Consider the following 15,065-nt stretch of genomic DNA (forward strand, 5'->3'; position numbering starts at 1 on the left):
ATTGGCTGCCTCCTGCACTCCCCCTACTGGGGATGGAGCCCGCAACCTGGACATGTGCCCTTGACCGGAATCAAACTGGGACCCTTTAGTCCGCAGGCTGACGCTCAATCTGTAATTAAATAACTGTTTTTGTGAAAGTTGGCAGATGAAGGTAGGCAATTGCAGACTTAAAAATCCTGAGTTAAAGGAAAATAACTTGTACCTTGTAATATTTAACCTTTAAATTTTGACAGTGTAATTAGCCATCATTAGTATTTGTTGCTATGAAGTATATGTTACAGATAACTGACTAAAACATTTGTGACCAAAAAAACATTTAGGGTCTGTCAGTTTTGCTTGCTTCTTTAAGTTCTGGGTTCATATACTTTAAATATCTACAAAGTAAATAAAAGCTAAATGTTTTCTGCAGATTTTCTGTTTAAAACTTCAGGTACTTTTTGCTGTAAGAAAAATTGTTTTCATTTATTTTGCCATTCTCTAAAATATGATATATTATTCGTATCAGAATTTGTACAGAATTTAGCTTTGCAAATCTGGTTTAATATCCTATCAGCCTAAGGTACATCATTGGATAGATGAGGTATTCTAAGAAAAAAAAAAAAACCTGTTTCATAGCATAGGAACAAGTTGGAAAAACAAAATGAAACTTTTGTTGGCTTGCTGAACTCGTACCTTTTTCTTTTGTTTTGTTTTAGCAACTATATCGGAAAAAACCTGGAATGACAATGTCTTGTGCCAAATTACCTCAGAATATTTCCAAAAATAGATACAGAGATATTTCGCCTTGTAAGTATCTATGATTTCTGCATATTAGGCTTTAATCTTTTAAACATAACTTTACTAAAATATTTTTTTTGAAATTTTTTCAGATGATGCTACACGGGTCATTTTAAAGGGTAATGAAGACTATATCAATGCAAATTATATAAATGTAAGTTTATTTTTATTATGTCATTGGTATAAGAAGGGCCACTATAAACTGAGATTTATTCCATTTTGTTAAAAGCCTAACCTTGAGAGAATATTGAAACTTTCAGATATTGAAAAATATTATAAAAGTAATGTTAAAAAATAGTTTGATACTGGCATCTATCTAATAAAAGAGTAATATGCAAATTGACCGTACTTACGCTACACCCACAAGCCACGCCGACCAGCCAATCAGACCGAGTATGCAAATTAACCCAACCAAGATGGCTGCGGCCACGGAGTGAGCAGGAGGCTTGGATTTCTCTGGTGATGGAGGAAGCCAAGCTTCCCGCAGTCCTGGTCTCCGCTCAAGGCTACAAAGTTTCAATTATAGAAGATAAATAAATCCCAACAAAAATGGCTGTGGCCGTGGAGTGAGCAGGAGGCTTGGCTCCACTCAAGGCTACAAAGTTTCAATTATAGAAGATAAATAAATCCCAGATACCAGGGCCTCCGCTTGGGTCGCCAGGTGGCGTGGCCGGCCTGCAAACCACCACAGGCCCCTCGCCCAGGCCGCCCCACGCCCCAAGGGAACCCCCACCCTGATCCGGGACACCCTTCAGGACAAACCAGCTGGTCCCCATCTGTGCACCAGGCCTCTATCCTATCTAATAAAAGAGTAATATGCAAATTGACCATCACTCCAACACACAAGATGGCTGCCCCATGTGGACACAAGATGGCCAGCAGGGGATGGCAGTTGGAAAGGACCATGTCTGCAAGGGAGGGCAGTTGTGGGCGATCAAGCCAGCAGGGGAGGGCAGTTGGGAGGGACCAGGCCTGCAGGGGAGGGCAGTTAGGGGTGACTAGGCCTGCAGGGGAGGGCAGTTAGGGGCAAACAGGCTGGCAGGGGAGCAGTTAGACATCAATCAGGCTGGCAGGGGAGTGGTTACGGGGTGATCAGACTGGCAGTCAGAAGCGGTTAGGGGCGATCAGGAAGGCAGGCAGGCGAGCAGTTGGGAGCCTGCAGTCCTGGATTGTGAGAGGGATGTCCCAGATTGGAGAGGGTGAAGGCTGGGCTGAGGGACACACACCCCCGTGCACGAATTTCGTGCACCGGGCCTCTAGTAGTAATATATACATAGAACAGTGGAATGGAATAATCTAGTCTAGAAATAGGCTGAAATAAAGACTAGAAATTTGTTTATGGTAGAGATATCCTTTTAAATAATTTAAGGTAAAACTGATGATCTAGTGAATGAATTAGGTGTCTGGAATATACCATGGTAAGGAGGTCTCCTCCCACTCCCATGGAGCATAAAAGGGATTACTATTTTTACTTTGTATTATAGAAAATTTTAAACATACAAAAATAGAGAAAAAGTAAACTGAATGAATTTATACACATGACTCAGCTTTGACAGTTACCAACTAATGGCCAACTTTGTTTCACGTATCCTCCCACCATGCCCCCACACATCCACGTTGTTTTGAAACAAATCCATACATCATATAATTGATCTATAAACACTTTACACACTGTTGAGGCCAGCATACATTTTAGATGTATCAAAATATAAATCTATGAAACGGACAAGAAAATACTTGGAGGAATAGGTGAGAATTGTTTAAAATCTCAGAAAGGAGAAGGTTTTTCTAAGCTTAGGTACATGTCTAAGCTGTAAAAAAAGATTGATGAGTTGGGCAATGTATAAATTTTAATTTGGGGGATGCTTTGAAAAGTACTAAAATCAAATGACAAACTGAATTTTTTAGTAGTATAAAGGGCTTATTTCATCAATATATATAAAGAGCTCTATAAGTCAGTAAGAAAAATAAATACAATGCAATGAAAACAATGAAGGATATGCAAAGATGGTTCATAGGGAATACTTTTTAAAAAAAAAAATTACGGCATTTTTAAATCTATTCAAAAGTAGAACAGTATGAAGAGCCCCCCCAACCATAAACCTGTTACCCAGCTTCGAGAACTATCAACAAACTAGAGGTCCGGTGCACGAAATTCATGCACTTGCAGGAGGGGGGGTCTCTCAGCCCAGCCTGCACCGTCTTGCAGTCCGGGAGCCCTCAGGGGATGTTTGACTGCCAGCTTAGGCCCAGGGAGCAGGCCTAAGCCATCAGTCAGACATCCTTAGAATTGCCGCGGAGGCAGGATAGGCTCCTGCCACAGCCACTACACTTACCAGCCGCGAGCCCAGCTTCTGGCTGAGCAGCACTCCCCCTGTGGGAGCGCACTGACCACCAGGGGGCAACTCCTGCGTTGAGCATCTGCCCCCCGTGGTCAGTGCGCATCATAGCGACTGATCGTTCCACAGTTCGGTTGATTTGCATATTAGCCTTTTATTATATAGGATGGCCAATCTTGTTCCATCTAAACACTACCCCCCTAGATTTATTTAAATCAAATATATCACTTTTTGTAAATATATTCAATTCTTGTTATTTGTGGTAGTCTATAGAGTCTTCATTAACCCTGAATTAGCAAATACTGAATCCTTGCTGCAAGGCAAAAATATATGGGTTAGGGTCCCATGAGCCTCTATTTACAACATTTTTGTCAGTTGATCAATACATAACCTTGCTTCGGTTTAAAGATACCTTATTTAATACACATTGTTGATTAATTAACATTGAATTCACACCCAACAGCGCTATAACTCATGCCTGAAGGAAGCTTATTTAATGTGTGTTTTCTCCGTAAGGCATTTCATGGCCTCTTTACACTTAAAACAGTAGGCATCACTTCAGCACTTGGGGACTGTTTTAAACAGTGAAATCACTAACAACAAGCACAGAAATTTTAAAATGTGGCACTAAATAGACTGCAAAAAGGACAGTTGTTTAAGTATGAGAGCAGAAGCAAGAAGGCAGAACAGCAGCATCTTACTCAACATTAGCTGCAAATGTACACTTTGGGTGGCTCAGAAGATTTTTTACCTCTTTGGACATGTCTATAAATGACCATGAAAGCGCTGCAAGCACTTTGGGATTACAAATAAATTTTAGCAAGTAGGCAAACTTGCAAATACAGAACCTGTGAATAGTGATGATTAACTATTTTAGTATGTATCTCTGGGGACCTTTTTTATTTTTACTTTTTTAGGAAAACCACAATACCATTATAACACTTAAAAGAAAATACTAACAGTTAAATAAATAATACACTTTTCTTAAAAAGAAAAATGCAAATAAAAACTGCAAAGAATTACTATTTTTTATTTATTAGACTGAAATGTCAGAAAATTTGATAATACTACATATAAGTCTGTATCCTTTATCTGAAAATTTGAGATCAAAGATGCTTCAGAATTTAGAATTTTTTTGGATTTTTTAAGGTTATTAAGTGCATATATCATATATTATATAGGTAACATCCCTAGCAGGCTGTAATGAGTATATTATATTCAACATGCCAACTACAGATATTTCCATTAACAGTTTTAGATGAGATCAACTCAGATGTTCCTGTCAAGTGAGTCCAGGTTAGGTCAGGTGTACCAAAAGAAAAAGACAGAGTTACACTTTATTATTAAGGACATTACCAGGAAACAATCATTTCTCATACATTATGGTAAAAGTATAAATAGGTACAACCTCTTTGGAGAGCAATTTGGTACTCTCTGACAAAATTCTAAATGCACGTATACTAGTACTTTGATTCAGCATTGTCATTTCTTCCTATTGCCCACACAAATAGGTTTCTTTTAATGTGCACAAAAATTTTAGGTTTGCAAAAGTATTCAGTGCAGTTTTGTTTATGGTAGCAAAAAGATTAGCAGCAACTTAAGTATCCTATATAATAAAAGCCTAATATGCTAAGTGTCCGGTCGTCCATTCAACCAACCAAAGTATAATATGCTAATGATATGCTAAGAATGCTCAACTGCTCACTATGATGTGCACTGACCACCAGGGGGCAGACAGTCGACCAATCTCTATGACGTATACTGATCACCAGGGGGCAGACGCTCCTACTGGTAGGTTAGCTTGCTGCTGGAGTCCGGCTGATCAGGACTGAGTGAGACATGCCGTGAGGCCTCCCATGGACCCTCCTCTCCTGGCCAACTTCCCATGTCCCTCCCGGCCCCGATCATGCACTGGTGGGGTCCGTAGGACTGGCCTGTGCCTTCTCACAATCCAGGACCCCTCCGAGGATGTCAGAGAGCCAGTTTTGGCCCGATCCCACAGGCCAGGCCGAGGGACCCCGCTGGTGCACAAATTTGTGCACCAGGCATCTAGTCTGTTAAATAAATTATGATATATTTATACAGTAGAGCCACTAAAAAGAATGAAATTTTATTTACTAATCTGACATGATCTCAAAGATAAAGTAGAAAAAAAGAAAATGGCCCTGGTCAGTTTTGCTGAGGGGTTAGAGCAATTGGCCCTCTGACCAAAAGGACTTGGGTTCGATTCCCGGTCAAGGGCATGTACCTTGGTTTCAGGTTTGATTCCCTGGCCCTGATCGGGAGGCAACCAATTGATGTATCTCTCTCACATCATTATTTCTCTTTCTCTCTCTCTCTCTCTCTCTTCCTCCCTCTTTCTTTCCCTCCCTCTCCCCCTCCTCCCTCCGTTTTACTTTCTCAAAATCAATGGAAAAAATATCTTCAGGTGAGAATTAAAAAAAAGAAGAAATAAAATGCAGAACAACATTATGTACTTAAGTTTTACAGAAAAAAAAAAAGAAAAATAGTTTTGATGTTCATTTGTGTGTTGTATGTAGAATATCTCTGAAAGGATATATTAGCAACTGAAAAATACGATTGCTCTCCTGGACATAAACTGGAGGCTGGGATGAAAGGGAAATTTCTTTCTCTTTTCAACCTTTGGTATTCTTCCAATTGCCATGTGCATATGCCACCTTTTCTTTTTTTAAATTGAATCTCAAAATGTAGTAGGATGATGATACATCTTACCCAAATATGATATTAACCTCTTTCTGAAAATAATAATGAATTTAAAATATTTTTAATATCCTTTTATGTTTTATATATATATATATATATATATATATATATATATATATACACACACACACACACACACACACATATAAAAGGCTAATATGCTAATTGTCTGACCATCTGACCAGTCACTATGACATGCACTGACCATCAGGGGGTAGATGCTCAACACAGGAGCTGCCGTGACATGCACTGGCCATTTACAGAGAAACAGCACCACAGACCTGGCACCCATAAAGCAACACTCAGCTTCCCCCAAGTGGGGCACAGGCCCTGCCCCAACCCTGGAGTGAGCCCACCAAATCACAGCCAACACTGCCGAGATCCCATGGTGCAAAGTGCGGCCCACAGCCCAGTCGAGCCCGAAAACGGTGGCTTTGGGCGCCGGGTAATGACGTCACGTAGCAATGCATGGCTTCCTCTCCCTAGCGACTAGCCTCCTTGGAGTTTCTTCAGCCCAGGAACACGACTTGCTTTATAGCCAGGTGGAAACATTTTATACTTTAACCAAATGTCTGTGAAGCGTTTTCCTGTGCCTCATCTCATTTGATCCTCACAGAAGTCCTGAAGTAGGTAGATAGGAGACTTGGTGGAATCCTATTTTCTTTTCATTAGCCGGAAAACGGAGATTTAGAAAGCTTAGAAACTTGACCCGACTGAAAAGAAGTAAGAAATGGTGGACCTTGAAAATGATTTCAGATTTTCTCACTGCGCAGAATATAGTCAAACACTGCTACAGTTAAATATTTCACCCTTTGTTCTCCCTGCTTGATCTACAATAATAATCTGCTTCGTGTTGATATACTGCTGTGTTGCTGACAATTACCTGAAAGAGAAGTTGGGGGTGCTTCACTGGGCTGGAAAAAGTTTAGCTAAATCAGATAGCAGGTTTAATTAAGCAAGTTTATCTCTATATATAAAGCTATTCCTGGCACCAATCGCATGCGTGTGTTTCGATTTGTCATTGTCAATCGTGAATTTGCTTGACTCTTCTATTATAAAGGGCGAATAGCAATATTAAAATATTTCTTCTAATAAATTTCCTTTCAGTGTGCACGAATTCGTGCACCAGGCCTCTAGTATATTATATAAAATCTAAACTAAAATGGCAGAACTTTTGCTCCTCACAAATTTTACCAGTAAGTGTTTAGAGACCAAGTCTCCGCCTCTGAAACTGGGTTCTCTGTAAAACTTCTCTTAAAACCATAACAGCTTTAAAAAATACTTGGATTTCTGTTTCTACTAATTGGAATATATATATATATATATATATATATATATATATATATATATATAGGCTGTTGCCAAGAAATTTCTTCTACAGGTAAAATAAAGTGTTGATAAAGATTTGTTGTGCTTCCTAGCTGGAGTGGCTCAATTGCTTGAGCATCATCCTGTGCACTGAAAGGTTGCCAGCTCAGTTCCTAGTCAAGGCATATACCCAGGTTCTGGGTTCCATCTTCGGTCAGGGCACGCAAGGCAACCAATTGATGTTTCTCTCTCTCTCTCTCTCTCTCTCTCTCTCTCTCTCTCTCTCTCTCTCTCTTTTTCTCTCTCTCTCTCTCTCTCCTCTACCTGCCCCCCCCCTCTGCCTCTCCTTCCCTCCCTTTCTCCTTTCCTCTCTCTAAGCATGTCCTCAGGTGAAGATTAAAAAATTTTTTTTTATTTAAAGATTTGTTGTACTGACTTTGCAGTTTATTGAGATTAGTTGCATTCAATTATTTCGTGGATGATTTTCATATGCTTGATAATAGTAAAAAGTATTAATATAAAAGATTTTATTTTCATGTCTTTTTCTTTTAAGATGGAAATTCCTTCTTCTAGCATTATAAATCAGTACATTGCTTGTCAAGGGCCATTACCACACACTTGTACAGATTTTTGGCAGATGACTTGGGAACAAGGCTCCTCCATGGTGGTAATGTTGACCACACAAGTTGAACGTGGCAGAGTAAGTCATACTTGAATCTTACACATTGCTTGGACCTTCCTCAAATTACATTGCATATACTTATAGTCAAAATGTTCACATTGATTTAGTCTTTTTTATAACCTTTACATCCATAGAGGACAGAAAGTAGATTAGTGCTTGTCTAAGTCTGGAGTTGGGTAAGAGGAGTAGGATGGAGGGATGAATGCACAGTGGTTACTAATGGGTATGGGATTTCTTTTGGGAGTGATGAAGTGATTGTGGTGATGGTTGCACAGCTCTGTGAATATATTAAAAACAATTGAATTGTGTACTTTTTAAAAAATTTTTTCAATTACAATTGGTGTACAATATTATATTAGATGCAGGTGTACAAACCAGTGATTAGACATTTTATATAACTTACGAAGTGATAAACCGGATAATTCTATTACCTGTCTGACACCATACAAAGTTATTACAGTACTATTGACTATATTCTTATGCTCTACTTTACATTCCTATGACTATTCTGTAACTACCAATTTGTACTTCTTAATCCCTTCACTTATTTTACCCATTCTCCCAAACCCCCTTGCATCTGGCAACCATCAAAATGTTCTCTGTATCTATGAGTCTGTTTCTGTTCTGATTGTTTATTTTAGTTTTTAGAGGCCTCATATAAGTGATAACTTCTGTCATTTGTCTTTCTCTGTCTGATTTATTTCACTCAGCACAGTACCCTCTAGATCCATCCATGTTGTTGCAGGTGGCAAAGTTTTATTCTTTTTTATGCCTGAATCATAGTCCATCATATATATGCATTTCTTCTTCTTTATCCATTCATCTATTTATGAACAACTTGGTTGCTTCCATATCTTGGCTATTGTAAATAATGTTTCAGTGAATATATGGACATATATATCTTTTTAATTTTGTGTGTGGTGTTTCTTCAGATAAATACCCAGAAGTGGAATTGCTGGTTCCCTCCCTGTCTCTTGTTATAACCTTTTTTTAAAAGTATATATATTGCTACCCAGCTTTTTTTTTAATTTCCATTTTTATGAAATGTCCTTTTCTGTCCTTTTATTTTCAGTCTGTGTGTGTCTTTTGATCTGAAGTGAGTCTTTTGTAGACAGCGAATATAATGGTCTTGTATTATTGTCCATTCAGACACCATATGTGTTTTGTTTGAATCATTTAATAAATTTGCATTTAAAGTAATTGTCGATGGATATTTAGTGCCATTTTTATTCATAATTTTTATCTATTTTTCCCCTTCTTCTAGAGAAGATCCTTGAATATTTCTTGTAATACTGGTTTGGTGGTGATGAATTTCTTTAGTTTTTTCTTATCTGGGAAGCTCTTTTATCTCTCCTTCAATTGTAATCTTAATTATAGGTCCTTCTTTTCATCAGTTTGAATATTTCTTGCCAATCCCTTCTGGTCTGCAAAGTTTCTGTTAAGAAATCAACTGACAGTCTTATGGGAACCCCCTTGTAAATAACTAATTAATTTCCTCATGCTGCTTTTACGAATCTCTCTTTGTCTTTTTTTTGTCATTTTTTTTGTTGTTTTTTATTTAATTACTTTATTGATTAAGGTATCACATATTTGTCATCAACCCCCCCCCCCCCCATTCCCATTCCAAACCCCCCACACGCATGCCCCCATCCCCCTGTTGTCCGTGATCACTGGTTAGGCTCATATGCAAGCACACAAGTCCTTTGGTTGATCTATCTCCCTTGTCCCCACTCTCCCCTACCTTCCCTCTGAGGTCTGACAGTCTGATCAATGCTGTTCTTGTTCTTCAGTCTATGTTGTTCATCATTTCCCCTCTCTTCGGCTTTTTTGTTATTGTTGTTATTGATGAGAGAGAGAGCAAGAAACACCAATGTGAGAAACATCAATTGGTTGCCTCCTCCCCCCTCCACCCCCCCTCTCCACACACACCTCTACCAGGGATTGAACCCACAACCTCTTGGTCTATAGGACTACACTCCCACCAACCGAGCCACAGCAGCCAGGGCAACCTTTGGCATTTTAATGATGTGTCTTGGTGGGGGCCTCTTTGGGTTCATCTTGTATGTAACTCTCTGGGCTTCCCAGACTTGTATATCTGCTTCCTTCTTTGGGTTATGGTAGTTTTCTGTTGTTATTTTTTTCAAATAGGTTTCAAGTTCTTGCTCTTTCTCTTCTCCTGGTAAAAGTTTAAATCAGAAAGCAGGTCTAATTAAGCAATGTTGGTACGCTTGAAGTTGTCCGAGAGGCTTCTTATACTGTCCTCATTTTTTGGATTTTTTTTTTCTTTCTGTTCTGATTGGGTGTTTTCTGCTTCCTTATCTGCCAAATCACTGATGTGATCCTCCGCTTTATCTGTCCTCTGCTGTTGGTTCCCTGTAATGTATTCTTTTTATTTTGTATTGATTGATTGATTTGAGAGAGAGAGGAAGAGAAAGAGAAACATTGATTTGTTGTTCCACTTATTTATACATTCATTGGTTGATTCTTGTATGTGCCATGACCAGGATCAACCTTGGCGTATCAGGACGACCAATTGAGCTACCTGCCAGAGCCCCCTGTAATGTATTCTTTATTTCATTTATTATATTCTTCATTTCTGATTAATGCTTTTTTCTGTTTTCTATCTCCATTATTATGTTTTTTATCTCCGTTTTATATTTCCTATCTATTTGTTGAAGTTCTCACTAAGTTCATCCACTCTTCCCCTAAGTTCATTAAGCCCCCTTATAGCCAGTGTTTGAACTCTACTTCCAACAGATTGTCTCCATTTTGTTTAGTTCTCTTTCTGGAGTTTTATTCTGTTCCTTCATTTGGGACATGTTCCTTCGTATCCTCATTTTGGCTGCCTTCCTGTGTTTTTTTTCTATGTAATAAGTAGGGCTGTTACGTCTCCCAGGCTTGGTAGATTGGCCTTATATAATAGGTGTCTTGTAGGGCCCAATGACATAGCCTTCCCGATCATCCAAGCTGCTCCCAGTGCGTCCCCATGTGGGCTAAGTACCCCCTCCTGTTGTAGTTGAACTTTGATTGCTGTTGGCACCTAAAAGGGAGGGTTTATGCCCAGACCACTTGGCTACAAGGACTCACTATGACCACCTTGCAGGATCAGCTGTGCAGGAGCAGACCCCACAGAGCAGGGCTTTACAGCAGGGCTCTGATGCCTGCTGGGTCCACACCTTGAGTGTGTCACTTGTGGAGGTGGTTGGGCGGTGGTGCTTTGACGTTTTCTGAAGCTATTCACCGGGTGCCGCCTGTGCCCTGCCTAGGGTCACCAGACCTGAGCACAAAGTGATTTGCAGGTGGCTACTACTTGTCCTGAGTTTAGAGGTGTCCAGGAGAGGCCAAGCTGCTAACCGAGGCAGGCTGCCTCTAGTGCCAGGACTGGTGCCACTTAGCAAGAGGTACGGGGCACACTGAGGCCAGATGCTGCTTGTTTGAGAGATTTTGGGAAAATTGTTTATATGGAAAAGGCACTGGAAAGAGATTGGGTGGGCCCACAAGTTGGGTGGGGTGGTCTCATAGAGTCACAACAGTGTTAGCCAGGTTGATGGAGACTCAGATATGGCACCCACCTTCTGGCTCTATGGAGGGAAGGCTCAGCAAAGAAACAAGGGTCTCTGCCAGCACTTCTACCTGGGAGACAGCTGCCCTTCCAGCCTCCACTGGACCATTCAGTTCTTCCCTGGTGCCTTTCAAGTGTCTGTGAGTCCAAGTAAGTTCCTGTGTGGGCCCTTTAAGAGGAACGCCTGGTGATAGAAAAAATTAAGTCAACTTAAATTTTTAAAAGAGAGGAATGCCTGGGACTCCAACAGCCCCTCTCTCTGTCTTTCTCAACCACATCCCCGCTGGTTTTCACAGGCAAAAGTTAAGGGGACTTCTCTTCCTAGTACTGAAACACTGGTCAGGAGCTTGGTGTGGCGCTGGGACCCCTTGCTCCTCAGGGGGTCCCTCCACAGCCCCAATATCCCTCCTGATTTTTAACTGTTACACGTGGGTGTGGCACCAACCCATTCTGCATCTTCGCCCCTCCTACCAGTCTAGACATGATGTCTGTATATCCTTAGTTATTTGACTTTTGTTCAGCTAGGCTTCAGGCAGTCTGAATGAAAGTTGTTTTGTAGTTTAGTTGTAATTTTGATGTAGTTGTGGGAGGAAGTGAGCACAGCATTTACCTATACTGCCATCTTGACTGGAAGCTGAATTGTGTAGTTTAAATGGGTGAATTTTATAACAATAAAGCTGTGTGTGTTTTTTAATTCTAATTGTGAAAATAAATGGATTGCATTTGGCATTATAGTTGAAGATTCTTTCTCATTGTTAACTTAAATCCAAAAATATTAAAATTAGTGCAGCATCTTGCCATTCTTATAGTAATAATTGATTCAGGCAAGAATTCATCACACATGGTAAAACATTGTGTGAAAGCTTATTGTATACAGGATATTTGTGGTCTCAAAATATATCCAAACAGATTATTACGAAGAGAAAAAAACGACAAAGAAATGTTAATAGTTGACAGAACTAGGTGCAGCATGTATGAGAGTTTATTAAGTTTTTCTTGTAACTTTTCTGTAAATTTGAAAGTTATATTAAAATATTATAATTTTTAATATATTTTTTTAATCTATTGATTTTAGGTGAAGTGCCACCAGTATTGGCCAGAGCCCACAGGAAGTTCATCCTATGGATGCTACCAAGTCACCTGCCACTCGGAAGAAGGAAACACTGCATATATCTTCAGGAAGATGACACTATTTAACCAAGAGGTAGGAAGCAAGATAGCTACCGTTCATTAGAACTGTTATGTTCAAGGTGAAGACTTTGAAAGCTGAAAATGTTTTCAGTCTGAGTTCTGGTTACTAAAAAATATTTTTTTTAATTATTGAACTATTTGATTTTGGGGGATGCTTTGGAATCTCATGAAATGTATATTCTTTCTATAATAAATTTCCAATTTCTATAGTTAAATATGAGTGGTCAGTGAGAAAATAATCTAGTAAATAAATACTTATTACTCTTAAAACTAAGGATATTTAGTTTCAGATTCCTCTCTGAAATCAATAAAAATATATTTTTAAAAAACAGCTATGCATACTCATAAAAAGTGTCCTTAGATGTTTTTGGTTAATATGATTTTTTTGCCTCCAAATAATATTAATCAAGTATTTGAGTACATCTGTGGAAATGGAAAGAACAATTAATTGTAAGTTATCAAATTATTCCTCTTTTTGAAGAGACTACAGGAGAGAAATTTCAGTCTCCTTAGTATTAAGGAGGAAAGATCATAGGCAGGACCCTCCTACAGCAGATAGATCATATATTTCTTTCTTTTTAAATATATTTTTATTGATTTCAGCAAGGAAAGGAGAAGGGGGGAGAGAGAGAGAGAAACATCAATGATGAGAGAGAATTATTGATTGGCCACCTCCTGCATGCCCCACACTGGGGGTCGAGCCTGCAACTCAGGCATATGGCCTCACAGGGAATCGAACCAAGACCTCCTGGTTTATAGGTCAATGCTCAACCACTGAGCCACGCCAGCCAGGCCATCATAGCTTTCTGATTGTTCTTCTTCTTCTTGCCACCTGAGTCACTCTCCTTAGCTTCCAAATCCAGACCCAGAGATGGAAACTGATTAATAAATGATGGCTTAATAACCCATTTGGAAGATGTCTATGGAAAGTGGCATTGCTGTCAGTCTGCTAGAAACAGTGTACCCCACTTTTACTGCCTGCAACTAGATATTCCCCTGCCACCTTTGGTTTTGAAGGGCTCTGTGAGAAGAAGAAGCAATTGCTAGAGAAGAGCAAACAACACAAACTTTGAAGACCCAGGCCTATCCCATTGGAAATGAGAACTCCATTACCTTCCACCCCCCTGTGTATGATTAAAGGAACCCAGCAAGGTAGAGCCTTACCAAAAAGGAAGGAGCTAGATGTTGTGCTGACTTATATTAAAGCAATCTGACATTGATTAAAGCTAAAGTTATAAGAAATTAAAAATTGAATGGTTCCAAAACCTTATGGGCTAGAGATTCCATCAGAATGAATTTAGTGTTTAGGATTATATACTATATAGCTCATAGTCTAACACCGTGGTCAGCAAAATGTGGCTCGCGAGCCACATGCGGCTCTTTGCCCCCTTGAGTGTGGCTCTTCCACAAGATACCACGGCCTGGGCAAGTCTATTTTGAAGAAGTGGCATTAGAAGAAGTTTTAAGTTTAAAAAATTTGGCTCTCAAAGGAAATTTCAATCGTTGTACTGTTGATATTTGGCTCTATTGACTAATGCGTTTGCCGACCACTGGTCTAACATAGCAAGGCAAGCCAGTAAGGTATTTCTTCATTTTCTCAAGTAGATATGAGAGGTTGTAAATAGTTACATAGACTAATACTGATATCTTCAGCATAGTCTCTTTATTGTACTCCACCTGTAGATTATTCACAACAGTTTTATATACTGTAGTGGCTTTTCTTTACAAACCTGAGTACATCAAAACTAGACTAAGACACAAATTAGTTTCTAAAGTGTGACCAAACGTAATTAAGAAAATAAATTTGCGGAGAGAACCAAGATGACGGCATAGGTAAACACCTGTATTTGCTGCGTCCCACAACCACATCAGAATTACAGGTAAAATACATAGCAGCTATCATCCAGAACCACGGAAAAGCTGGCTGAGTGGAAGTACTACAACTAGAGAGGTAAAGAAGAAAGCACATTGAGACTCGTAAGAAGTGCGGAGGCACGGAACGAGCTGGCACCCAAGTGTGCCGCTTTTTTAATCGGGAGGGAGATGCAAGCTCCTGCTTGCTCTGAGCTCCAGTGCCGGGTGAGACTCGGGGGGACCCAGAAACATACGGGGAGAAACTGTACTGTCTGGCATTGGGGCAGGAATGCGGAGGCAGCCTTCTTCCAGACTGAGGTGCTAGCAACAGTCATTGTTCCTGTGCTAGGACCTCCCCGGTGCAGGGCTGACTGGCAGCCATTGCTGTTTGCTCCACCCTAGAGATTACCTGAGACCTTGTCCTACCCAATTTACAACCCCATCCAAGCTGTGCTCAGCGACTTTTGCATATGAATGGCCTGTTCTTTCTCAGTTTAAAACCTGTCAAACAAGCTGCAGCTGGGTCAGGGAGCCCCCAAAGCTATCAAAAGAAGGCCCAAGGCCGCACCAGCCTGCCTTGCTTCACAGCTGGGCATTGTCTGGGAATTTCCAAACCCAATAAAAAGAG

The 15,065-nt window shown here is 39.9% G+C and overlaps 1 protein-coding gene across 5 annotated transcripts in view; it reads left to right on the plus strand.

The window, feature by feature from the left end:
- The window catches only part of PTPN4 (protein tyrosine phosphatase non-receptor type 4), a 257,666-nt gene that overhangs the window by 215,395 nt on the left and 27,206 nt on the right, over positions 1 to 15,065 (plus strand). For all 5 annotated transcript variants that reach the window (XM_079782465.1, XM_079782466.1, XM_079782463.1 and 2 more), the window contains 4 exons: positions 696 to 786; positions 870 to 931; positions 7,702 to 7,848; positions 12,468 to 12,596. In XM_079782465.1, coding sequence (XP_079638591.1) covers positions 696 to 786; positions 870 to 931; positions 7,702 to 7,848; positions 12,468 to 12,596 — 429 coding nt within the window. The remainder of the gene's footprint in view (positions 1 to 695; positions 787 to 869; positions 932 to 7,701; positions 7,849 to 12,467; positions 12,597 to 15,065) is intronic.

The sequence above is a fragment of the Cnephaeus nilssonii genome (assembly GCF_951640355.1).
Source record: "Cnephaeus nilssonii genome assembly, chromosome: 10".
NCBI lineage: Eukaryota > Metazoa > Chordata > Mammalia > Chiroptera > Vespertilionidae > Cnephaeus > Cnephaeus nilssonii.